Source organism: Balaenoptera musculus, chromosome 16, assembly GCF_009873245.2.
Source record: "Balaenoptera musculus isolate JJ_BM4_2016_0621 chromosome 16, mBalMus1.pri.v3, whole genome shotgun sequence".
NCBI classification, from domain to species: Eukaryota; Metazoa; Chordata; class Mammalia; order Artiodactyla; family Balaenopteridae; genus Balaenoptera; species Balaenoptera musculus.
The window spans coordinates 11,757,938-11,781,399 of NC_045800.1; the positions used below are offsets into that span (position 1 = coordinate 11,757,938).

The 23,462-nt window shown below is 50.7% G+C and overlaps 1 protein-coding gene across 1 annotated transcript in view; it reads left to right on the forward strand.

The window, feature by feature from the left end:
* The window catches only part of RGS10 (regulator of G protein signaling 10), a 36,373-nt gene that overhangs the window by 12,426 nt on the left and 485 nt on the right, over positions 1-23,462 (forward strand). The window contains exon 4 of the mRNA XM_036827775.1: positions 10,033-10,176. Within this exon, the coding sequence (XP_036683670.1) occupies positions 10,033-10,176 (144 nt within the window). The remainder of the gene's footprint in view (positions 1-10,032; positions 10,177-23,462) is intronic.

Genomic DNA, 23,462 nt, shown 5'->3' on the forward strand with positions numbered 1-23,462 from the left:
GGATTTTGGGGAATATTTAAGCTTCAGAATAGCCTATGTTGTATTGATCAAATATTAACAATTTTTTAAAAAAGTGTGTTAATCTATTTTTAAAAATTAATTAATTTATTTATTTTTGTCTGCGTTGGGTCTTCGTTGCTGCACGCGGGCTTTCTCTAGTTGCAGTGAGCGGGGACTACTCTTCGTTGCAGTGCGCGGGCTTCTCACTGCGGTGGCTTCTCTTGTTGCAGAGCACGGGTTCTAGGTGTGCGGGCTTCAGTAGTTGTGGCACTTGGGCTCAGTAGTTGTGGCTCGCGGCCTCTAGAGCTCAGGCTCAGTAGTTGTGGCGCACGGGCTTAGTTGCTCCGTGGCATGTGGGATCTTCCCGGGCCAGGGCTCGAACCCGTGTCCCTTAACCACTGCGCCACCAGGGAAGCCTTGTTAATCTATTTTTAAATGGAGCTGTTCAAATGGACAAATGTTTAAAGTAAAAATAATGATTTAAGTCATTGAGAGTTTCTCATCGAGTATGATTTCTTTTTCATGAATAAATTGTGTGAATGCTTCCCCCAGAGTTTGACATGTCTGTGTTTTGTACGGACACCGTAAAGCAGATGTGTGGTGATAAAAGCACAACGCGCATTAGATGGATTGTCAATTATTCAGTATATCTTTACGAAACACCTTGTAGTTGGCAGGCATCCCACATAGAAAGTTTCTGACTGTTCTCCTGGGTGGATGTGTGCTCTTTGCAGGAGGTAGCCTTTAGCTCCAATGCCAGCCAGATTTTCTGCCACTGAAGGTTGGGTGTTGGGGAGGTGGAGGAGATTATGGGGAAGGAGGCTGGTGGATTGGGTGTGTTTACGAGGCTCATGCCTGTGTATTTCTAAGAGGCTAGTGGCTAAATGCCTACAGGAGCAGGTAATAATGTGCACGAGTGAGGTTTTTTTGTATGAGGCTGCAGGGAGTGGTGGGGATTGGGGCCATCAGGGGGTGGCCTGCCCTGACTCCAGAGGCTGTAGCTGGTTGTTTAGCTGACTTTGGCAGTGAACGCTTTGGGGTCTGTGGCCGTCTGAGCTTTCCCTGCTTTGGGTTCTACCCACCTAGGTCTTCGCTTGCCCACCCTTGCCCCAGAACCCTGAGGGACCTTGCTTCCTAAGGCATCTTCTCCCATCTTTAGTCTGATGCTGCCTGTTTTTCCAGAGAAGCTGGACATTTGGATTCTTATGTGAAACCATCCAATTTTATAAATGATGGAACTAATTTTTTAAAAATGTAAAACCTTGTCTGCCAAACAAAACATGTCCACGGGCAGATGTGGCTTGTGGGCTCTGCCAGTTTTTAAGCCTCTGGCTCCAAAAGCTGGAATCCATGAGGCCAAAAGCCATTATGCGTTTGCAGAAAATGTCTCTCATTGGTTTATTCAAAGGCTTTTCCACCTCAGACACCCTGTCCCCAAGATGGAGCAGTGTGACCTTCGCTCTATCACCTTCCCCTCTGTAGGGGCAAGGATGGATTCCAAGATCCCTTGAGCTGAATTCCCTAGGTCAGCCCAGAAAGCCATCCCGGGCATGATGCTGGGCATTTGCTTCCTTCCTGCTTCTTCACCCTGGATGACTTTATCTGAGCCCTTTGGGTTGGTGAATGGTCTCAGGTGTTGGCTGTGCCCCTTCAGGCAGGGATGCCCATCGCAATCCTTTGCCCCCAGCACCCAGCACAGGGCCCAGGGACAACCGTCAATAAATGCTGGCCTGGGCAGTGGATTCACCCGGCCTCACCCTAAAACCCTAGCTCAGAGTCAAGCAGGCAGACAGATGTCCATTTCTCTGCCTTAATTTGCGTGTTGGAGGTTAGAGGGGCTGCCAGGCCAGCCAGCCACCCCTGCAGTGTACAGCCCAGGCAGCTGAGGTCCCCACGCGGCTGCGCTGGGACTTGAACCTGCCCCCTGAGCCGCCCAATCGTTTTCCCTGCACGTGATGCTGACGTGGCCCTCAATTCAGTTGAGTTTGCCAGATCTTTGCAGCGCGCCTGCTCGGGGCCAGGCCTTGTGAAAAGCATGGGTGACACACAGGGACAAGACAGATGAGACTCTTTAGGGAACAGGCCTCTAGAGGGGAAGCTGCTTGTTCAACAAGCCTTTGCAAGTGTGACGAGAACAGAAATGGGAAGTGCAGGATCCGTGGGAGCACAGGCAGTGGGTGTCGGGAAGGTCCCTGGGGAAGTGACTCCTAAGCTGACATCTAAGTGGAGTTTGGAGATGGGGGGAGTGTTCCTGGAAGAGGGGACAGCCTGTGGGGAGGAAGGCCTGGAGGCAAGAGCTGAAGGAAGACCAGTAGGCGGGAGGCTTGTTCTTGAGGGGTAGGCTGGGTCTGCTGGGTCTGAGACTGGGGCCACAGCTGGAGAACCGGGGTGTCAAGGTGAACACTGAAAAGCCACGGGGTTGGATTGCACTGGCCCGTCCACATCCTACAGCCAGAGCTTCCAGAATCTGGCAGCCCCTCTCTGCTCCCCCAGCCCTGACACCTAGCATGTGACTCCTTAAAGGTTTGTGTCCTGAGGCCTGGATGTTGCTTCTGGGCAATGACTGCTGCCTTGCCGTCAGCTGCCTGAGGATGCAGACAGAGCTGGGAAGGGGAGGAGCACGTGTGAGGCCTGCGGGGTCCACATCTTGGTCTGGGTCATCACACTCAGTGTCGTGACAGTTCCCACCCTTCCAGATGCTGGTCTGTGGTCTGGGAGGTTAAGCTGTGGCTCGCCTACAGCCGTCCAGCTCGGTGCAGACAGAGCCGGGATGCAGCCCAGGTCTCCGCTCCAGACCATGTAGTGGGTCTGGCTGCAGGGGAAGTAGAACCAGAAGTAAGTTCTGTTTCACTGATTTTAAGAAGCAGAGAGGACATAGCACAGGGAGAAGTCAGCCCAACTGCATTTCACAATCAGACTTATTACGTCTGATCCAGCATGAAGTTTGTGGACCATTAATCTCTACAGTGAACTAAGGCAGTTGTGGGATTGATGCAAGTCTCACTTTTGCATCTATTTAAATAAGACCTGTGCTGGTTGTTTTTTTTTTTTTCATCTTTTTACTATAATTATCCAGCCAGATCTCTGGTACCTTGTATGATTTATTTATCTTCTGTACAGTTTGCTTTTCCCTCTATCATGCGGGCTGTATAAGGTTTGTGATCTTTGTCTGTCTTCTCTCCCACTGGGACTGTGTGCCTAGGACAGTGCCGGGCTCGCTGTTTCCTTCCCAGTCTCCACTCAGGTCAGCTGACACCTGAGGATCTGTCGTGGGTAGGGTCCCGCCCTCCCGCTCACCTTGAGCTGCAGTTGCAGCCTTAGGGGTGGACTTGAGAGAGGAGCGTGCCATCCTTTCTGTTGGGGCTTGCGTTCTCAGAAGCTCCAAACAGTGGACTGCTGCTGTGTCTTTGCTGCCTTCCCTGGTCTGTGCTTCGCCCCCTGGCAGACAGGAAAGCAGCCCTTTAGTTTGGGAGGGTCTCAACGCTCTGTGTTTATGGTGGGGATGCTCGGGCTTTAGGAAGTTGGGAGGGTGATGTCTCCCACCCTCCCTCCCTGGGGTCGTAATTGCCAGGTGTTCATATCCCACAGTCAGCTTTCAAAGTAGTTCTCTCCCTTTGCTATTTCTTTATGGTTTAGCATTTTTCTATGGAGAGCCTCTTCCCCATGAATTAGCATGTGAGAGCCATCTATCTTTTAACATAAAGCAACATTTATGTCTTATAAAACCTCAGAAAAAGCTCCAAGAAGGTGTTCATTCTTTGGCTATCCCTGAATTCATTCATTCATCAGCACATGCATATTAGGCCTGTTTACTGTGAAACAAGGATTGAGATGGATACAGCAGCTCGTACAGATTTGTAAAAACCAACCCAGTGGGGGTGGGGAAGTGGTGGGGTGGTACAAGATGTCTAATAATCATAACTCTGAGAGCAACTTGCACTGATATTTAAATATAATAGTACCATGCATTTTTATAGTGTTTTAGAGTTAACAGTTATGGGGGGAGGGGGTCTATGGTATTTATTAATTTTATTGTATTTATTTAACACTAAAACTTGATCCAGGGTTTTAGAGTGTTTGATGTTCTTATTTAAAGTAATAGTAAAGGTTTTCCTGAAAGGCTAAAACACCATCTTCTTTATTTAAAAAAAAAAAACAAACTACTTAAAAATCCAAAAGTGATGAGTGCTCCTTATATGAAAGTCATTCAGTTCACAAGCAGATGGAGTAAGAAGGGTTCATTCCCTCAGCACCCTCCAGATTTCACTGTCTCTGGTTTGGGCTGTGTCTTTCTGACCTTTGACGTGCACTTGGCCAGGTCCGGCCGGGACCGGATAGAAACTCAGCTGCTCACGGCGTGGGCTGGGGTCTGGCGTGGGCCTGCCCGGCATCTCCACTCCTTCCTGGCTCACTGTGTAACTTTCCGACGTCCTCTACTGTCTTCTTAATGTAACCAAGGTTTCACTTACTTTACATCCCTGTCTACTGCATTTTCCTTATTAAAACTTTATTGTTTACTGTTTGCTGCTGAGCCAAAGAGGATGCTACGATTACATTTTTTTCTTCTTGGACCATTTTTTGCTTTTCTTATTTTTATACTCTCGGATAGCCCTTTAAAATGCTTCTCGATACGGTGTTACACAGGTCTCTCAGATCATCTCTGCAGTCCGAGTTCCCCTGGGGACTCCTCCCGGGGCCCCCTGACTACCCCACCCACTGGGGTGCCCCCAGGTCTTCCTTTGCCACCAGTGGCCATTCCCTCTGTCCCTCCCCTGCCTCCTGGACCCAGATCCTCGTCTGTCTGGAGCCACTCCCTCATTTTGGGAGAGCATGACCAGCAATAGCTTCCTGCGAAAGGGCACATGGCAGGTAGACCTTTAAAGATCATGTTGAGTGAAAATGTTATTTTTTTCCTCTTCTCCTGCTTCATGGATAATCTGATGGAGCATAGAATTGAATTCTACGTTAAAACTCACTCAGAATTTTGAAGACATTGTCCCATTATCTACCATTTTTGTTAAGAATCAGTATGTTACATGTAAGCTGTTTTGTTTTCTTTGCTTTTTCATCACCAGTATTCTAAAACTGTACAGTCAGAGGCTTAGAGGGGGGTGAGGTTCATTCATCGTGTGGGGCATTTTGTGGAACCTTTTAATCTGGAAATTTGTAGTTCTGGGAGATGTTCTTATGTTGTTATTTTTATCATCATTATTTTTTAGTAACTTCTTTCCATCCGTTTTCTCTAGTTTCCTTCCCAGTGATGGTCCTCCTCTCCTGGACTGAGCCCTTAATTTTATCTTTTTTACCCTCCTAGTTTTTCATCTTCGTGGCTTTTGGCTCCTACTTTTTCTTTTGGAGATTTCAACTTTATCTTTAAATCTTCCTATGGAATTTTTCTGCTTTTGTTTTCTATAGACTGGGGCCCTCTAGTCTCTTCCTGGTGGCCACAAGCCAGATGTGTTTATATTTTATTTTATTTTGTATTTTTATTTTTAAAATTATTTTATTTATTTATTTTTGGCTGTGTTGGGTCTTCATTGCTGCGCACGGGCTTTCTCTAGTTGCGGCGAGCAGAGTCTACTCTTCCTTGCGGTACACGGGCTTCTCACCGTGGTGGCTTCTCTTGTTGCGGAGCACGGGCTCTAGAGCGCAGGCTCAGTAGTTGTGGCGCATGGGCTTAGCTGCTCCGCGGCATGTGGGATCTTCCCGGACGGGCTTGAACCCGTGTCCCCTGCATTGGCAGGTGGATTCTTAACCAGTGCGCCACCAGGGAGGTCCCCCGATGTGTTTATAAACTAAACATACCTCCAATCAGCTGGGTTGGGAGAAATTTGCTGGGCGTCTGTGTGCGGAATTTCACTTAACCCTTGTGTTCAGTTTGGCATCTCTTCCTTGCCCTCCTTCGTGTCTCTGTCTGCAGCTTCCCTGAGTCAATTTCTTTAGAGAAGAAAACTCCAGGCTCTCGGGGGTGGGGGGTGGATAACTGCTCAGAGCTGGGGGTCGGGACCTGGGGGTCTAACGGCTTCTTTCTGCTGCCTTCTTTATCCCTCCTGCCTGGGTTCCCAGATGCCCCTGAGTTCCTGCCATTTTGGGACATTTCTTTGCATCCCCAGCCCTGCCGCCTCCCCTCACCAACCTTGCCGGAGCCTAGGTTTCTCCTTGCTGCTCTCTACAGAGTCATTCGCTGTCCCTCCAACTGCTTTCCATTTCCTGAGCCTGTTCTCAGAAATATTCTCAAATCGTTTACTTGACATTTTCTTTGCCTCATTCTCTTTCTGAAGCTGATATTAATAAAGGTAGTGGCTTGATCCTTTAATTTCCTTATGTGTCCTGCCCCGTTGTCCATCTCTGGCAGAGTGATGGGGACAGAGGGGAATGGGCTGGCGAGACGAGCAGGACTCAGTAACAGGCAGGGTGCGGGGTGAGAGAGGCATTGGGGGATCACTGTTCCTGGCTTCCTGGAGTAGAGACGGCAGGACGCCCTGCCAGGAGGGGCCACTTCTTTCCTTGGTGTTAGGTGTGAGGTGTCTGTGGGACATCCAAGCCCACATTACTAGAAATCAGTTGGCTACATGGTCAGTAGCTTCGGGGAGAGGGATGGGCTGAAATCTTGGGAGAGCATGTGGCTAGGAAAGCGTTCAGCCTAGGGCAGAACTTGGGAAACCCCAGAATACATGGGGGTGAGGGGGACAGAGGGACAGGAGCTGGCAAAGGAGACAGAAGCACGGAGGTGCTGGGGAATCCTGAGAGGGCAGCGGCGCTGAGCAGGGCCAGGGGCCAGAGAGCAGTCCAGGAGAAGGACGTCAGTGAGCTGGTGGGAGGCCGAGCTGGCAGGGTGGGCAGAAGCCAGGGGCCGGGGAGCAAGGTGGGAGGGAGAAAGTGGAGACACAAAATGCACATTTTTTTCTTTTGAGATGTTTCAGTAACAAGTCACTAACTATAGGGGGATGTGGGGTAAAAGGTTTTGTTTTACTTTCCCAATGGAAAAATTGAAAGCACGCTTATTGGATGAGGGAGAGGAGCCAGAATGTACAGCGGAACGCTCGTCGGAGCGTGGGCTGCCGATGCCTTTGCCTTTGCTCTGGCTCGATTTTTGTCTCTGGGGCTGATGCTAAAGTGAGTTTGCTTCTCCTAAACGTGCACTTCCTGGGCGCAGCGTTGGAGTGCTGGCTTCTGCTGGGCATCGCTGAGGCTGATGCACTGCCAGGCGGGGAGGAAGGTCCCGGGCTTGGGGGGTGTCTGGGAGGCAGACCTGGGCGCACACGCTCCCACGGGCAGTCCTCAGGTTGATGCCGGGAGTCATCACACAGGCCCAGGGGGGATCCTTTTCCAGCACCGTCTGGGGCAGGGTTGGGCGCTGGGCACAGCTGCCGTCCACGGTGGGGCAGCTGCTCTGGTAGAGTCTGGTAGGAGAGCGGCCGACCATCCTTCCAGGTCACACCGAGGGTCCCAGACCCAGGCGGCCTCACCAGTGGGGGATGTTCTCACCCTGTCCCGACAGGAGCTGCAATAGGGTTAACCAAGCTCTGGAAAATATACCAGAATAACTCAAGAGACCCGGTTCTTCTTTTTTGCTAAGTGTTCTTGGCGTGGACACCAGGCCTTCCCATGACCGGCCTGCGGTTGGCAGTCTCAGGGTTTCCCTTCTCAGTCACGCTTCCTAGCCCAGCCAGATAAGCTCTGCCCACGAAGCCGGTCAGAAATGAGGGTGGCCCTGGCCTGGGCACCTCGGGGGCCCTGCACTCTTCCCAGAGACTCGGGGTGTTGGGGACATGCAGGGGTTGCTGAGAGGCCAGAGGCTGATACACCTACAGGCCCCGCCTCCCCGGAACCTACTTCCTGCCCTCCCTCCCGCCCCCTCCCGCCCCAGTCTAAGCCTCAAGCTACTCATACTTCTTCTTTTCAGAACCACCCAAGGCAGCCTGCATCCATCTGGAAAACTGTGTGTGTGTGTGTGTGTGTGTGTGTGTGTGTGTGTGTGTTCAGGGGGGAGGGAAGGAGGAGGGGAGGCCTAAAGTGATTTCTGCTTCCAGGGCCTCACATGGAGCTTGCTAATCTGACTGGCTGAAAGTCTACTTTCATGAAGTATTGTTAAAACAGGAAGTGGTTTTCCAAAAACATTCCTTCCTGACAGATGGGGGTGGTGGGAGGGAAGCTCATGGCTTCCTGGAGGGAGTGGGTCTTCAAGAGGCGGGTGGGCCCAAAGTACTGCCCCATCCGGGTCTCCACAGCGGTCTCCAGGCCTGTCCCCTGGAGTAGCCATGTTAAGGCCCCCCTTCCTGCACGTCTTGCCAAGGCTTTCTTTCTGGGGGGATGGCAGGTGGTCAGGCCTCCGTCTCGTGCAGTCGTTTGTCAACTAGTCCCGGTACCTAAAGGAGTTAAAGGACTGCTTTTCGCCTTCTTTCAAGCACCTGCTATTGAAGCCTTCTGGTGGTTTCCATGAGGCCAAAGGGTTTCAGAGCCTGGGGTTTCCCAAGCCAAGCTCTGCAGCACGTGTGAGGCCCCAGGTGGGCTCTCTGGAGAGAATGGCGGTTTCTAGGCAGACCCCGAAAAGCCTCCTTGCGTCCCCCCGCAAATCATAGCTCCGTGGCTCCATGTCAGAGGCATTTGTTGTCTGGCTTCCTCTGTAGGGTGAGCTAATACTGAGGCTCTAATGTTTGGAGAAAACCCCCATATTTGCCACCTGTGAGGTGCCAGCACAGGAAGTCAGAGAACATAGAATCCTCAGGGGACGCCCTGCAGGACCCCAGCACAGAGGCCTGCTGTGTTTAAGAGCACTCGCCGTGCGAGCATTCCTGTACCAGCCACTGCTGGGTTTTGGTGCAACCTAAGTGCAGATGTGCACACCTTTTCGAACCCCGCTGACAAGCCCTCCCAGGGCAGTGCCTCCTTAGGGTTGATGCCTTCCGGCCCGACGGCACTTGAGCAGGCAGCAAGTGTTCTCTCTCTTGCTAATTCTCATACCTCCTTCCCTGAAAACAACCCCCAGCCCTGGAAGGCTGACAGTGCATCGCCTGCTGGGGGGATGATGTATCGCGCAGGCGTGGAACTGAGCAGAAATGCCAGGCTTTGGAATCAGATGGTCCTATGTCTCCCTGTAGGCTCCCTGGATAAGCCACATCACTCCTCCTGGCCTCTGTGTCCTCATCAGGGATGTGACACTAACAGGAAAAATGGCACTTTATGGGCGCCCAAGGGATTAAGGAAATGGGACCATAGTTGTAAAACACCTAGCATGTGTCTGGCACATAGTAGGGGCTTGATCACTGGTTGGGATATGTGTTCATGGTTTAACTTGATCTTTTTGTATTGTGGTAAAATAGACACAACATACATCTTACCATGCTGACCATTTTTTAGGGCTCTCATGTTTACCATTTTAGCCATTTTAAAGTGTACAGTTCAGTGGCATTACATACATTCACAGTGTTATACAGCTATCACCACTATCCAGTTCCAGAACTTTTTCATCACCCCAAACAGAGACCCCCTTACCCATTAAGCAGCTACTCCCCGTTTCCCCCTCCCCCAGCCGACCACTCATGTCTCTGTCTCTATGGAGTTGCCTCTTCTGAATATTTCATAGAAACAGAATCATGTAACGTGTGGCCTTTCGTGTCTGGCTTCCTTCACTGAGCATAATGCTTTCGGGGTTCATCCATGTTGTAGAATGTGTCGGTACTTTATTCCTTTTTATTGCTGAATAATGTTCCCATGAGGCCTTGGTTTGGAGCATTCACGGGATGGCTGTGAATGCTACTGAATGTCCCTCACTCTGGGCTGGGATTCTTTCCGACATCATTTTGGAATGGATAGTGTAGCGGTTTTGAGACAGGACATGTGCCTACAGATGCATGGAAGAGGAGAGGAAGGGGCCAGACTGACCATGAGCCCCCCGCCCCCTGACCTCCCATCCAGCTCAGCTCTGGAGCCACAGCCAGATCCCCCAGGGCTCTTAGAGCAGCGCTCCTTCTGGGCTCAGGCCGGGAAGGGCTGTGCTCGCCGATAACAGGCTCTCCATGTCTTCCCCAGATGCAGGAAAAGGCAAAGGAGATCTACATGACCTTTCTGTCCAGCAAGGCCTCTTCACAAGTCAACGTCGAGGGCCAGTCCCGGCTCAGTGAGACGATACTGGAGGAACCGCACCCACTGATGTTCCAGAAGCTCCAGGACCAGGTAACCTGATTTCCCTACATGCACCTTGATTTGAAAACGGGCATTTTTTTCCCAGCCTGGAAGAATTCAGTTAAAACCAAATGTTCGACACCCTAGAAGCCGTCCCACCCAACTGGGCAGGCTGTGGCATGTGAAGGGGCCGTGGTTGGTGAAAGAGCAGGCTGGCCTGCCAGGCCCAGGTTTTGACCCATTGGAGCCGCCCTCCGGCCTCGTTACTCTTGGTCTACACGTAGTTTGACCGAGCAGGGTTATCTGTCTCCTCAACCAGATGAGAAGGGAGGCTGGAGCTCTTTGAGGAACCCACACTGAGGAAGCAACGAGTGGTAACCGCTGAAGGTAGGAGCAGCCAGAAAAATCTAGAAAAGCAAAAGCACGTGGACTCGGAGTGGCGGGGAGCCTGGGGCTTTTGTGCAGACATCGCCTCCTACTTCAGCTGGCCCCGTAGTCCACTTTGCCAACGTAGTCCACTTAAAGCAGGAAAAGTTAGGTTTAAAAAAATGGACCTAGAAGGGGTAAACTTTAGGGTTCTGGCAAATTTTCGTATGAGGAATGCCAGCAGTAAAATAGGCAAGAGGGGTGAAACTGCATTGCAGAGATTTTTTTAGGCATGAATTTGCAGATGTGACTGTTCACAGCATGCTCTGTTCTTATGAAACGTCGTATGCACACATGTGGACCATGGAACACTGACAGATTTCAAACTTCCGCTGGCCCTGTTCTTATTGGGGAAGCAAAGGCCTTACTTGGCACACAAGTGGAGACCAGCTCTTAGCTTAATTCAGCACTCCTCCAACATGAGCAAGCCTAGAGCCACCTGTTGTTAAAACAGAAGCTGGGTCCCACCCCCAGAGTTAACCCCTGGACTTGATGGTTCCCAGGTGGGTTGAGACTTTGCCGTCCTAACAAGTTCCCAGGTGATGCTCATGCTGCAGGTCCTGGGACTACACTTTGAAAACCCCTGGTCCACGGCATCAGTTGGCATTTTTTTGATCACCTGGAGTGCGCACAGAGCCCAGAGCCATGTCCCAGCATGCAGAAGGCCTCATTTGCTCAGCATCAGATAGAAAACAAATAGACAGGTAGAAAATAAAAATATTAGCTTGAGAATGTTTTCCAGTTGATACAGTGGCAAGTGCAAATTCCACATGAATTCTAAGTCAAATTTGAGTGTTGAAGGGACTCCAGTTAGCATGGGAGACTTGCTGAGGGCTTCCTGGAGGTGGTGATGTTGAGCCAATGGGAGGGATGCCATGGACATGGATTTGTGGAGGGAAAGAAATGCATGGTTAAAGGCAGTTCTTGTGTCTGTAGCCACACGGGGGTATCTGCCCTACCCGGACCTCAGAATCTTTTACAAACTTCCTAGGGTACTCTGAAATGCAGCCAGGACTGAGAACCTGCACTGAAGCCCCTGTGTTCTAGGTATTCTCAATAAGAACAATATCTACCCTCCAGGGGTGCCCTTCTGTGCCCCCTTGGCATATATTATTTCATTTAATCTCCAGTGAGTAGTAGTATTCCCATTTTGATGGTGAGAAAAGCAAGGTTCAGGGAGACTAAGTGGTTTGTTAGCACAGAGTCCCATAGGTACAGGGCGTGCTGGAGGCCGATGCACCTGCCTGCAAAGACTGTACTCCGCACACACTCACAGCCTGTGCAGCTGTCCCAGCCTCGTGGGCAGCCCCTCACGGCTCCTCAAAGCCGCATGAAACCGGTTGGAGCAGAGGGGTTGCCACGTGACTACAGTCCTCTTCTGGGATCGCAGAAGGCAAGGTAGCCGCAAGGAACGAGGTGGACTGCTGTCTCTCCACGCGGTAGGACAGCTGTCCCGTCCCACCAGCTCTCCTTGTGTTAGGCCTGTGACACATCTCACAATGGAGCTAGGCCTCTGTGACCAGGGCACCCCCGTTGGATTCAGACTGTGGGAGGTTGAGCTGGTGCAGAAAGGAGGAAATACAAGGGACCAAGGACAATTTTTTTAAGTGACAAAATATTTTAAAAATAACTTTTATTAAGAAAAACTTTTATTGACCTAACTAGAAAAATCATACATGCTCAACAAAAGAAACTTGGGAAACCAAAATATAAAGATAAAAACAATTCATAATTTTATGCCTGGAGATAACATTTAATGTCTAGACTTTCCATCATTTTTTTTTCTATAAATATGCATGTGCACACATATCTAACAAATGTGGCACAATGCAGTTCAAACTACTTACTGTAAAGAAAGTACTTTTATACCCTGTTGTTAAAAGTCATTTATTTGAGGGAAGACAGAGGTACTAACTATCTTCCTCGGGCATAATTGGGTGGAAAGAAGGTATTTGGAATCTGAGCTGAGTCCACAGTGGGTCCCTGCGAAGGCCTCTGGGTTCTGTTTCACTTCAGAAACCTCTGCCTCTTGGGGCCCTTGCTGGCAACTGTCAAAATGTATGCTCAGCAGAGTCTATGGGTCTCTGCTCCCCAAAGCCCCTCACAAGAGCCCTGCTTTCCTAAGTGAAGGAGAGTGGAGCTGAGGGGAGCATGTTTGGAACCACAAGATTTCACATAACTTAAAAACCTCCTCAGCGGCTTTGGCTTCGTTGAGCACCACTTGGCTTTATCGCCGAGCTGTCTGAGCAGGCTGCTTTCAGCACCGGCTCACCAGGAAAACTCCAGGGGCCACAGCCCCTTCCCATGGCAGGCAGTGACCCCGAGCCCCTGAGGCTGCTGAGAGGGCAGCGTGGACTTCGGGACACAGCTGGAGCCTAGAAGGATGGGAAGATCTTCCCTGAGCATCAGATGAGATGACCTGACATCCACGAATCTCATTTAAAGGAGAGCTTCTCAGGTCTTCATTCAGGTCCTGTTGATTCTTGGTTTACACACAGTTCTAACAGGTTCTGGTTTTTCAGTTCACAGCCCATTTGAAGTGCTGGTAGAGGCTGTGGAGTGAGGGGCAGCAAGAAGTGATGGCTGACAACCAGGGAGGAAGCAGAAAAATGATACTAAACACAAAACCACAGCACAGTGATTGGGAACCACTGAGCGTGGGGAATCTCACAGCCCCACACACCGCACTGGGGGCATCCCTGTGCTACAGGATGGTGATGCAGTTAGTGATCCTAATGACCCCAGATTATAAAGCAAAACTTAAATTGTGGTCAGCGTGTTCACTGAAGAATGTGTTAGGCGTTTTAATAAGAATTTCATCATAAATGATATCTTTTTTAAAAATTATTTATTTATTTGTTTATTTATTTATTTATTTGGCTGTGCCTGGTCTTAGTTGAGGCACGTGGGATCTGCACTGCAGCGTGTGGGATCTTTAATTGCGGCCTGAGGGATCTAGTTCCCTGACCAGGGATCGAACCCGGGCCCCCTGCATTGGGAGCGTGGAGTCTTAAAGCTGGACCACCAGGGAAGTCCCCATAAATGATATCTTAAGAGAAGTTTGGGGGCTTAAAACTTTATTACCTGGAAAATTCATAATTAGAGAGACTGTTCTCTGATTTAATCCTGCTCTGCCAACGTGGCCCAGTTGTGTGCCCGGCACGTGCAGGTAAAGCCAGGAGAGGTGAGGGTAGTACTGGGGGCATCTCCCTGGAACTTTAGCCTACAGTCAAAGGCTGCTGTTGGACAATTTTAAGTTGTGGGAAGCAGGAAGGAGGTGATCTTACAAAGAGCTGATTTCTTCAATGAATTGCACTTCACTGCAGTGGCTTTTTGTCTTAAAAACTCCCCTGGGAGGTCTAGTTCAGTTCTGGTTGGTTTGCTGGTGTGTGAACTTGTTTTTTCTTTCATTCCTTTATGCTATAAATACTGATGCAGGGCCTCCTATGTACCAGGGACTGTGCTAGGAACTGTGTGTGCAGTGAGGAAATCAGCACCTGTCCACCCAAGAGGATAGACAGAGATAAATGCTCAGAAGGGGGTACAACAGATGATGGGCTAAGAGTGACCGAGAGGGGCCTATTTTGGGTCTAGTGGTCAGGGAGGACTCCTTGAAGAGATGCCTGAGATCTGAGTGGCAACGGGAAGCTGGGTGAGAAGACTTGGGGGCAGGACCTTCCAGGGAGAGCCAATGGCAGTTGCAAAGGCCCTGGGGCAGGAATCCACTGGGTATGTGGCTGCAGTGGAGTGAGGGAGGGAGATGAAGAAGCTAAGTTGGGAGGAACTGGCTGGGGTTAGGCCCTGAGGCCATGGCAACCAGTTTAATTTCAACGGTGACTATTTATAGAATGTACCGGCTGGGCTCATAAGGTTTGGTCCTCTTGAAAGCCAGGCACCTTGGCTCTGATCCCCAGCTCCGGCTGTGGCCGTCCCTCATCAGCCAGGCAAGAGAATGCAGATGACTCGGTGCAGAGCCATCTCTGCTACTAGAAACTCAGCTGCGAACCCGCAGTCTCCTGACCGTGGCTCATTGTTTGTACCCGGATGACCTAACCCCCTGCCCCCTCCCTTACCCCTCCCTGCCCATCACTTCCTGGACGCTGAGCTCAGATTTACTGTCACTGTCACTGTATGTTAAGTTAGGCCGGAGGGGGAAGTGGGAGCTCATGTTCCAGGACTGCCTCCATCTGACCCCAGGTGGGTCCTGTTTCTCGGTGTGGCTTCTGTGGCCTCATCGGTAACGTGGGGCTTTCGGCAAACACGGCTGCCTCTCCAAGCAGCAAAACAGTCCACAAGCCTTCAATGCCCCATTTAATTAATTAATTAATTAACTTATTTATTTATTTACTTTTGGCTGCGTTGGGTCTTCGTTGCTGTGCACAGGCTTTCTCTAGTTGCGGTGAGCGGGGGCTACTCTTCGTTGCGGTACGTGGGCTTCTCATTGCGGTGGCTTCTCTTGTTGGGGAGCACGGGCTTCGGTAGTTGTGGCTTGCAGGCTCTAGAGCGCAGGCTCAGTAGTTGTGGCGCACGGGGTTAGTTGCTCCGCGGCATGTGGGATCTTCCCGGACCAGGGCTTGAACCCGTGTCCCCTGCATTGGCAGGCGGATTCTTAACCACTGCACCACCAGGGAAGTCCCAATGCCCCCATTTTAAAAAGTTGCTCCCTGATGCCCACAACCTTGTTTCCGTAGAGCCGAGTTTTCTTTGACTTTAGAATTTAGCAGCTTTGAAGCTTTGGCTAAGATGCCATCCCTCCCTGAGCCTCAGTTTCCTCATTTGTGAAATGCAGGTTATGATAAGGCAGTTGTGAGGATGAAATGCACTCACGTCTATGAAACACTGACTTGGTGCAGCGCCTGGCGTGCAGCCAGCCCTCCACAGGTGTTAATTGTGCATGTCCTTTAAATTGTCTTAATGCAGTAGTTCTTAACTGGGGGTGATTTTGCCCCTCGTGGGACATGGGGCAATGTCTGCAGACATTCTCGGTTTTCATGATCGGAGTGGGGGGGCACTCCTGGCACCTAATGGGCAGAGGCCAGGTTGCTGTCAAAACACCCTACAATGCACAGGACAGCACTGACCGCCCGCCCCCCCCGCCACGACCCCCTACACACACACGTATCTGGTCCAGAACGTCAGTGGTGCCCAGGTGGAGAAACCCTGGCTCAACGTAACTTTCAGAAATGTAGCAGAATCCACGTGCCCTACCCTGGCTAGGTCCCCACCTTTTAAAAAGCACCAAATAATGTCTATGTCAGTTTTCTACACTTCAGTGAATTCTGGGAAAACATTAAGGCGGAACCTCTTCACAGTTTACACCGTGCTTTTGTGTGTGCATCTCATCTGACTATCAAGTAGTCTTGGGGAAGGTGGAACCTGGCACCTCACTTTATGGGAGAAAGTTCCCTTGAGGGGAAGGTGACCTGACTGGCCTGAGGTCCCAGAGCTGGAAGAGGGGAAACGGGGCGTGAACCCAGAGCTTCTGGTTCAGCCGGACTCTTCTGCCACACTGAGGCCCATGATCCACGGGAAGCAGTGGTGTTTGTTCTTACTGTTCTCCTTCTGGTCTGTGCCGCCATCTTCCTTTCCTGGGCGCTGGGACAGCAGCATGGTCTTTGATTAAAGACCAACCAACGCTCTTACCTTCTTCTCCTTTCCCACCTTCGCCTCCCTTGCTCAGTTGTGCTCTCCTGTACCTCCAGCCCTGGCTGATTCTAGAATATTCCCATCAGTCACTAAGGCACTGAGAGTCACCCACGACATGAAGGGATCAAATTAGTCACAGCAGCCTAACATGTACAAGAAATGACAATGCCGGTCTGTTCTGGCCCTGTCAGCTTGGTGGCCTGGACACATGTGTCCTGCTCAGCTACACGGCTAGAACTCCAGGGAGGAAGGCCAGCACAGGAACCCGCTAAGCCAGCACTAGCCACGAGCACATCCTGTTACTGCCTTGCCCAGGATTCTGGACAAGTTAATTTTTTAAATTATTTTTAATTGTTAAATTACTACGTGCATTGTTAAGATGAAGAGAAGAAAATTCACATAATCCAGGAGGAGATGAAATGAAAAGCTAAAATCCCCCAGTTCCTGCCTCTTCCCTCTCACTTTCTGCCTTATGTTGTGTATCCTTCCAGACCCTTCCCCGAATGTTTGAAAACGGAACACTTTGAAATCTGCTCAGTGACTTGAGGTTGTGCCATATGAAAAATTTAAAACAGAATTCTGCTCCTGCAAGTTTCTGGGTGCCAATTTACACATCTTTCTTGCTCTGAAGCCTCTGGTTTGAATTCCACAGAGTAGAATGATGGGTTCCCTGGAATAGCAAGGAGATTGAAGAAGAGGGAAGGGTCAAGGTCATTGCTCTCTCAGACCATGAAAGAGAAGCCTGCAGGTTTGAGGCGGGCAGGGCTGCTCATTCTTCTTCCATAGATCTTAGGGACCCCAGTGCCTACACTTACTGCAGATTTTGAGTGTTGTCAGGATGCCCTCACCCAGGCTTCGGGGTTGGTGCTACGTCTGGTCTGGGGAGGGCAGAGTGGAGGTGGTTTTCTCCCCTGAAAAGGAAGTCCTCAACCTCTGATGTTTAAAAAAAATTGAAAGACTTCAGTGAGATGTCAGCACTCCCAGCCACATCCTTGACAGCGAAAGGAACCATGCACCAGGCCCCTTTTTAGCAGTGTTGTTTCTTTGAATTTCCCCAGAACCCAAGAAATGAGAAGCGCTTCCTTTGTAAACCTCAGTAAGAAGGGCTGGGCCAGCTGGTGAGGACCCAGGGGTTGGGGGGGAAGGGCTGCCACACCTTCTGGGGTCGTCTAGGAGTCCACTCCCTCCCCTAGCCCCTCGCTTCTCCAAGTCTGGGTGCGGTGGGAGCTGGAACCGGACTTACTGGGCACCTCAGTCTTGGTGCCAGCTGCCTTTTGCTCTCAACGGTCAAGCCCAGTCCAGAGAATGACATGTTCCAACGGGCAAAGCCAGAAAGAGCGGTTCGTGGGTTTTCATTCAAGTGGAAGGAGCATTGGATCCTGGCGTTTGCCATGGCCCTCTGGCTTCTGAGGGTGGGGAGGGAAGGACAGCATTTGAAATACTTTTTTTTTTTTTTTACAACTTTAAAATGGTGTTTAGGGGAAGAAGAGGGGGTGGGGGATGGGTGCCAGATAGCATTGAACTTTCTCCCTGATGGCCAAAGGCGAAAATAAAACGCCTTCACCCCACGTAGAAAGCATGTCATTTCAGCTTTGGATTTGACTATTAAGGACTCCAGGAACAAAAAATAAAAAAAATAAAAATAAAAATAAAAAAAAAAAGGACTCCAGGAACAAGTGGACAAATCGCCCCCTCCCCACCCCGCAGCAGTGAGACAGCACCAAACCCATGGGTGTGCGAGGGGATTGCTCCCCGGGCAGGGGTCTCTGTCTCTGTCCATGTTCGGCCTCTTCCTGGATTCCTGCTCTCACCCTGGCACGGCGTCCACCTTGGCGGGGGGCCTGTCCAGGAAGAAGGAGCACTGTCCAGGTGACAGAACCTTCTGTGTGGCCTTCCCTGGTGCTTTGGGACAAGGGCTGACCTGAGCTTTATCTTCTTACTTGCTCTCTGCCAGCTGCCCTCAGGCCTTCTCCCCCATCCCCTGGGGGAGCGCACCCCATTCCCCCATCCCCAGAGGGGGAGGTGATCTTTGATCAGGGGTGGGGACGTCCCCATCTGCGCCTGGCCCCAGCAGTCTCTGCAGCGCCCCGCTGATACTTGCCTGAGGGCTGGATGTGGAGGCTGGTTTTCTTCACGCTTTGTGTCTGTCCGTGTGGAGTGAAAGCATGTCTGCGGTCTAGGTGTGCAGTTGCATTCTAGAACTGCAATTCATGGACAGTTATGTGTTCTTTCAGTCCTTTTCATGTAAAAACTAAACCAGGTTCTTAAAGCAAATAGGAAATCCCATTAATAAAATTTTCTGTTGCAGTAAAGGATTCATGTTTTTTCCTCCTGGTACCCAGTTGAAATAACATGGTGGAGGGCTTTGAAGAGGAGGTAGGATGCGTGTTTAGTTTAGGCCTCTAATGGCCTTGTCCCCTAAAACGGGTTAAAAGATTGATTAGGCTTGAAATGCACTTGATCGAGACAGGGATGAAACCTTCACGGAGGGGCCCTCAAGGCTGGTTAAGCTTCTCATTGTCTATACGGATGAATATGCGTCCGTAAGGGAGTCCTTTTCTGAAGCAGCAGACTCAGAATAGTCTCAGATTGAAGCACCACGTGGATATTTTCCTTTGCAGAAAGGGGAATGCTAATCAGTCGCGCGGTCTGGGATCTGGGGAGGGCGGGGCGTCTTGTATAACGACTTTGAGTGGGGGGACCTCCTGGCAGGAAGACCCCCTTCTCTGTTTTCACTTCGAGTCCCACCGCCAGCAGCCTGAGGGTTGGCTCCCAAGGTCACGACACTAAGCAATTTACAGTCCTGGCGTCCAGCCCCCGGATGTGGGGCGGCCGAAACCTGAAACCTGCTGGGCCACAACTGTGATGGCAAAAAAAAAAAAAAAAAAAGGTAGGGAATGCAACTTAGCTGCCAACTTGAGTTTTCTGCTCCTCAGGCTGCCTGCAGCCCCGCCCCCCGCCCACCTGGGTCTCCACCTTCTTCTTTCGCTTCCCTGCGGACAACGAGAGGCGCATGGTCAGGGGATGGTCACGATCCAGCCCCGGTGAGGCCAGTCCTCCCCATCAGAGAGTCCTGGTTTTGTGGAACCTTCTGGAACCCCTAGGGCCATCTCATTTTCTGTGCTCAAGCAGGAGTGAGGTGAAATCAATAATTTGACTGTGTTCCTTTCCAAGGGCTGTCGTAATAGATTATTGTAAACTGAGTGGCTTAAAACAACAGACATTTTTTTCTCTCACAGCTCAGGAGGCCAGAAGCCTGAAACTGAGGTGTCGCCAGGGCCGTGCTCCTTCTAAAGGCTGGAGAGAAGACTCTTCCCTGCCTCTTCCAGCTTCTGGTGGCCTCTGGCAGTCCTTGGTGCTCCTTGGCTTGTGGCTGCGTCACTCCAGTCTCTGCCTCTGCCTTCACATGGCCTTCCTCTCTCTGGGTGTCTCTCCGTGTGTCTCTCCTTTTCTTAAGACAACACGCCTTGGATTTAGGCCCACCCTAAGTCCAGGATGATGTCATCTTGAGATCCTCAACTAACCCTATTCCCAAACAAAGTCACATTCTGAAGTTCCAGGTGGACCTAAATTTGGGGGGGAGAACACCATTCAACCTACTATACTGACCTTTGGGGATGTTTATTTCCCATTTATACACACAAGCACTCGTTAAAGAATGTATTTGGGGTCATTGTTTTTAGTTTACGTGCATTTAAAAAATTCTGTGTTCAGTCACTTCACACTCAGATACGTTTTTCCATGTTAAACTCCTATGCACTCTTCATTTTTAATGACTGCCTCCTGCTCTGCCATATGAGTGGCAGGATAGCCTGGGGGTCAGGAGTGGGGGCTGGAGGGCCGGACGGCCAGAGTCTGCATCCTGCGTCCTCTTTGCCTCACTGTTATGGGCTGAACTGTGTCTCCCCTCAAATTCATATGTCAGACTCCTAAGCCCCAGTACCTCAGAATGTGACTGTGTTGGGAGATGGGAGTCTTTAAAGAGGTGACTAACGTTAAATGAGGTCCTTGGGGTGGGCCCTACTCCAGCCTGACCAGTGTCTTTGTAAGGAGTGGAGATCAGGACATAGACACACGCAGAGCAGAGACCAGATGACCCTGGGGAAGATGGCCACCTACAAGCCAGGAGAAACCAATGCTGCCGTCACCTTGATCTTGGACGTCCAGCCTCCAGGACTCTGAGGAAAGAAATTTTTGATTTTCAAGCCACCCAGCCCTTAGTACTTGTCACGGCAGCCGAGCTGACAATATACCAGCCACTGAGGCAAAACACCACATCTCCAAGTCCTCCTTCCTTCCCCTGTGTGATTGGGGTCCTCGGGTTCGGTGAGGATTAGAGAGGATGCTCCGTGCATCGCCTGATGTGTGGTTTGAAGGTGCTCTTAGTGGGGCTGCTACCACCCTGAACTGTTTTGCCAGCCCTCTGTCATTGCTCGGTGGGTGGATTCTGTTCATTCACTGGGTGAATGTTTGTTGGACCTCTGTCATGGCCATTTGCCCCGTGATAAAGATGGCTGTGCTCAGCAGCTGGGTACCTGGTCTTTGGCCACTTTCTTTCTTTTCTTTTCTTTTCTTTTTTTTTTAATTTATCAATCACTTTGTTTTTTAAACTTTTATTTATTTTTATTTTATTTTTGGCTGTGTTGGATCTTCTTTGCAGCTTGGGCTTTCTCTAGTTGCGGCGATCAGGGGCTACTCTTTGTTGCGGCGCATGGGCTTCTCATTGCGGTGGTTTCTCTTGTTGCGGAGCACGGGCTCTAGGCGCGCAGGCTTCAGTAGTTGTGGCATGCGGGCTCAGTAGTTGTGGCACACGGTCTCAGTAGTTGTGGCTCGCAGGCTCAGTAGTTGTGGCGCACGGGCTTAGTTGCTCCGCGGCATGTGGGATCTTCCCAGACCAGGGCTCGAACCTGTGTCCCTTGTATTGGCAGGCGGATTCTTAACCACTGTACCACCAGGGAAGTCCTGGCCACTTTCTTGAAAGAGATATTTAGGACATTCTCTATCCTCTAAGCCATCTTCACTGAGCACCAACCACGAGGAGACCTGGGATGGGAGCTGCCTATTGCCATGAGCTCCTAGGCCAGTGCCCAGGAGACCCTTTGCCGGTGGCAGTGAAGACCCCATGCAGAGATACCAGGCAGCTCACAGCCCCAGAAAATGAGACTCTTGGAATCAGCATCCCTTTTCTTCTTCAAATCTGTCCCAGTCTGATGGCTGCAGCTGCCATCCCCTGACTTGGCGGCACCAGGAGCTGCACCTGGGAGCAGGTGAGGGCTCATGGAGAGGGCAGCCCCATCCTGAAGCCCTTCACGGGCATCTCACACCCGCCCACGGCAGGCAGTGGCCCGTCTGCTCCTGTTAAATAGCTCACAGCCCCCTCCCCTCACGCTTGCTGACGCCAGGAGTGCCAAAGGGGCAGCCGAGCCTGCAGTGTCCTGGCATCTCCTGGAGGCTGAGTGAGTCCTGCCAGCCGCTTGGCTGAAGCCACCTCCTCTCCTCCCTCCCCCACTGCCTCCGGCCTGGCCCAGGTGCCTCCAGCCCCAGCCTTTTTGCTTCTCTTCTTTGAAGAGCCACGGCAGGCAAACAGGATGTTCCACTCCCACACGTGGAGACAGACGAGACACTTGGGTCGAACCGCATCCTGCTGGCAGAGCTGGGTCCCATCCGCTGCGGACCTGGTCGGGATGGGGTGCGGGGCTGGGGGCCAGGAGGGGCACTCACGAAGCTGGTTTCATTAGTCACTTTTCGAGCATCGTTCCAAACTGTGAACTTGGTGGGCATCTCAAAGTTCCCTTTGGGGGCTCTTGTGCCTGGAAGGGCCGAATAATGCAGGTGGTGAGGGATGGCAACACCTGCATGAAATGATAATGGCATTCCTCATCCCCCGCCTCACCCCTGGCTATGATTCTTGTATTTTCTGGGAGGTTTTTTTTTTTTTTAATGAATAATTTCTCCAAACCTTAGCAAATCAGTCTAGGATTACAAGATGGCTACAAAATAGACGGCTGCCATGGAGAGGCACAAGGTGGGAGCTTACAGAGGTGTGGTCTTTCTGAGCAGTGAGGACACCCAGGGAAGGGCAGGCAGTAGTTTAAGAGTTTAAAGAAAACCCAAACTCTGCTGAAAGCAAAATGATTTAAGTGGTTCTCCCATGGTTGAAACTGTCTTGGGAAAATGAAGGTGTCAAGGCCGAGGTCCAGTTCTCCCAGCCCCCAGGTAGATGTTCTGAGTCCCTGGACACCATCAGACATTTCATTTACAAAGTAGTTTGTGTGCCTGTTGAGAGAGGACAGATTTAAAAGACGTTTTACCACCCACTTGATAACCTGCCTGGCAGTGAGCAACATTCTAGAGACCCCTGGAACTTTCCACTTGTTGAGCCCATTGGTAGTGCAATAAGTGAAGGCACCAGGGTGCGCAGGGCAGATTTTCGGTCTGCAGAATGCCCTGAAAGTTCGGTTGAAAGGTCTGAGAGAGATGGAGAGAGATTTCTCGAAAGAGACTGTATCCCTCGACCACCAGAAAGTGCTTCCCTTTTGCTTCTCCTCTTCCCACCCCTTTGCAGGGCAAGGGAGGAGGGTGGTGGCAAAGGATGGGGTGGGTGGAGAGGGGATGCTGGGAAGAGGGACCGTGGCTGAGAAGAGAGGGGGCAACTGTCTGAGGACTTGGGGTGAGGCAGGCGGCAGCCCTCTAATCTGTCAGGGTTTCTCCCCTTGCACCTGATGAGCGTACCTTGGAATGATTTCTTTCCCAGAGACGCACTCCTGGAACTGTGTGAGCAAGCGTTTGCATTCCGCAGCTGACCTCTATTTTCTTTAATTAAGGCCTGTTCCCGAAGCCTCTGCTCGCCAGGACTGCCATTTCACTTCCCTGACCTGCATTGAATAAGCCCCATTTTGTTTCTGGGCATAATAATAGGTTTGTTTGAGATCTTGGATGCCAGACTTCCGGGGGTCTTAACAATATTGACATCATCTGATATGACAGTGACAGTGGCCTTTACACTGTCGTCTCTATAGAAATGGTTTCTCTTCTGCCATCTCAAGTTCCTGGAGCAATACATCCCTGTATTATCTACCCAAATAAAGTGGAAATTCTTAAAGGACCTCTTGATACAAGGATATAAATCAGTGCTGTGCGAACTTAATACTACTGTGGAAGATATAGATAGGTTTGTTTCGTGTGACTCTCTAAGCTCTTATACTCCATTGAGATAATTTCATAATGACCTAAAACATCCAGGAAATCCAGCTTGTCTAGCACAT